The sequence below is a fragment of the Stegastes partitus genome, unplaced genomic scaffold (genome assembly GCF_000690725.1).
Source record: "Stegastes partitus isolate 25-593 unplaced genomic scaffold, Stegastes_partitus-1.0.2 Scaffold1304, whole genome shotgun sequence".
Lineage (NCBI taxonomy): Eukaryota > Metazoa > Chordata > Actinopteri > Pomacentridae > Stegastes > Stegastes partitus.
Genome location: NW_007579035.1, coordinates 84,482 through 86,702, shown reverse-complemented (window position 1 = coordinate 86,702; position 2,221 = coordinate 84,482). Strand labels below are relative to the sequence as shown.

At 46.2% G+C, this 2,221-nt stretch overlaps 1 protein-coding gene across 1 annotated transcript in view; it reads left to right on the top strand.

Annotated features, from left to right (window-relative positions):
* Positions 1-580: 580 nt before the first annotated feature.
* The window catches only part of ppp2r5d (protein phosphatase 2, regulatory subunit B', delta), a 16,813-nt gene continuing 15,172 nt past the window's right edge, over positions 581-2,221 (top strand). Inside the window, 1 exon segment of the mRNA XM_008298309.1 lies at positions 581-679. Coding sequence (XP_008296531.1) covers positions 653-679 — 27 coding nt within the window. The 5' untranslated portion in view covers positions 581-652.

Genomic DNA, 2,221 nt, shown 5'->3' with positions numbered 1-2,221 from the left:
AGCTTTTTATTATGAGGCTGTCCATTGGGTTGTGCTGCAGGTGGAGGAAGTCAAAGCTGTGAAAGTGGAGAAACATGAAGCAGCGAAACCTGCACAGGTGAGTTTGCGGAATCGCAGCTGCAGGTGAACAGAGTCAAGTTAAAGCTTTGTCCCTGAAAAACCCGCTCAGATTCTCAGACTGAAGCTCGGATCTTTATTAGTTTTTGAGATTTAACTTTCTGACTTTGAAACTGATGCTGTTTTTCAGTCTGATCCTCACTGAGGCTTCAGAACAAACGCTTAATCCAGCTGATAACTCTGAACTTTAAGGGGTACCGGGGAGTTTCTGGTTCTCCTCCTGCAGCAGTAGCTCTCTGGCTGCCTCCCCGGTTCGGTCCGGTCGGGCTCGGCTCGGCATCCCCGGGTTTAAGGTGTTTTGTTGCTGGGGAAGATCCAGTCCTGCCTCACCTCCCTGCAGCCTCACCCTCACCAAGAAACCACGCCGCAGCCAATCACTAAAATTCCACCGCGCGTCGCTAGGCAGATCTGCCCGCCGGCAGCCAATCACACGAGCCGTTTCCGGAACGGGCGCAGGGAGCTGAGACAGACCGAGTGACAGCGTCTGAGTCCCGGGGAAGAGCTTCACGGAGCCTCCGTGGAAAAACGCTGCAAGATGCCGAACAAAACCAAGAAGGAGAAGGTGAGACTGAGGCCGCGGTGCCATTACATGAACCGTTCACAGCCGCCGGTACCGGAGGGGCTGTTATTCCTGCTGCTGGAGACTTTAGACGTTTTATTTTATCGAGCGGCGGCTAGCTAACTTGCTAAGCTAACCTGCTAAGCTAACCTCAGGCCCCGTTAGCAGGGAAGGCGAAGCTAGACTAAAGCTAAGCTAAGCTAAGCTAGCTGCAGAGTTGAAGCAGGTTTAAATCAGTGTCTGAATTTAATGAAAACTGCTCCCAGCGGGCTGTTAGCTGAGCCGATAGCGGGCGCTGCTAACTGAGCAATAAGCCGAGATGAAGGCTGAGCCGCAGCCGGAGCTCCGGGAGGAGCCGCTGCTGCTCCCTGAATTATTCATCCTGCTGAGCGGCCCGGTTCCGGAAAGAGCTCCAGTAGGAGCTCGGGCTGGTTCCATATGATCTTAGCGCGTGTGGCTTCATTAAACAGGGGAGGTGTGAGGCTAAGCTACAGGTTAGCCGTTAGCTCGGAGGTTCATCATGTGGAGAGCATCAGATGGGGGGNCCCCCCATGACCCTGGTGAGGATGAAGGTGTAGAGATGATGGATGGTTGGACGGCGTCAGTGTTTCAGGTGTTTCAGGTGTCAGACCTCCTGCAGGTAAGTCGGCAGCAGCACACAAACGTTTAGAAGCTGCTGCCCAAAGAAATAATCCATCGTGATCAAAAGTCAAACAAATCAAAAATAAACTTCACAAACATTTTTTTCTTGTAGTTTTTATACTTTTCTTGTAACTTAGACTTGTTTTAAAATCCCATATTTGTATATAAATAGTTGATTTCGATTTATTTACCTCAAAATTTCAATTAAAATTCATGTTTTATCTTTTGCAAAGGTTTTATTGACTGAATTAGAACTTTAATTTCTGTCTGCTAATTTTCTTTATTTCAAAATTCCTCCCATTTTGAAACATGTTGACTTTTCCCTCATGACTCTGATGCATTTATTTCAAATTTCTGAATTTCTCTTCTCCTCCTGCTTTTGTTTCCTGATGATCAATGATCTGTGGAATATTTCTCTTATTAACTATTTGTTGCTCAGTGAGGTGAAGGAGAAACTGTCAGCAGACTGAGAGCTGAAGCTTTGAATAAAACATCCTGCCCGGGACGTCTTCAGGTCATGTGATGCCTCAAACAGTGATGTCATCAGGCTGCAGACGCCGGATTGGTTGGGAGTTCTCCTACAGGAAGGTAAGCGCAGCAGAACACAGCAGATGTTTCAGGTTCTTCTCAGATGACGAAATGTTCTTTGAGTTAAGAAGCTGCAGCTGTTCATTTGTGATGCATCAATAAAGTTTTGTTGAACTGGGGATGTTGTCATTTTCTGAGTGTAAACAACAACAACAATAAATGATACAAATAGAAAATGAACAAGGTTCAGATATGAATGAAATCATGAGAGACAGAATAAAGTTTAAATAAACTAGAATTAAACTCAAAATCTGAGCTTTAAATCACAATCCATTCATTCTACACGTCGTAGAACCTTCCTCCTCCTGGTTCTGA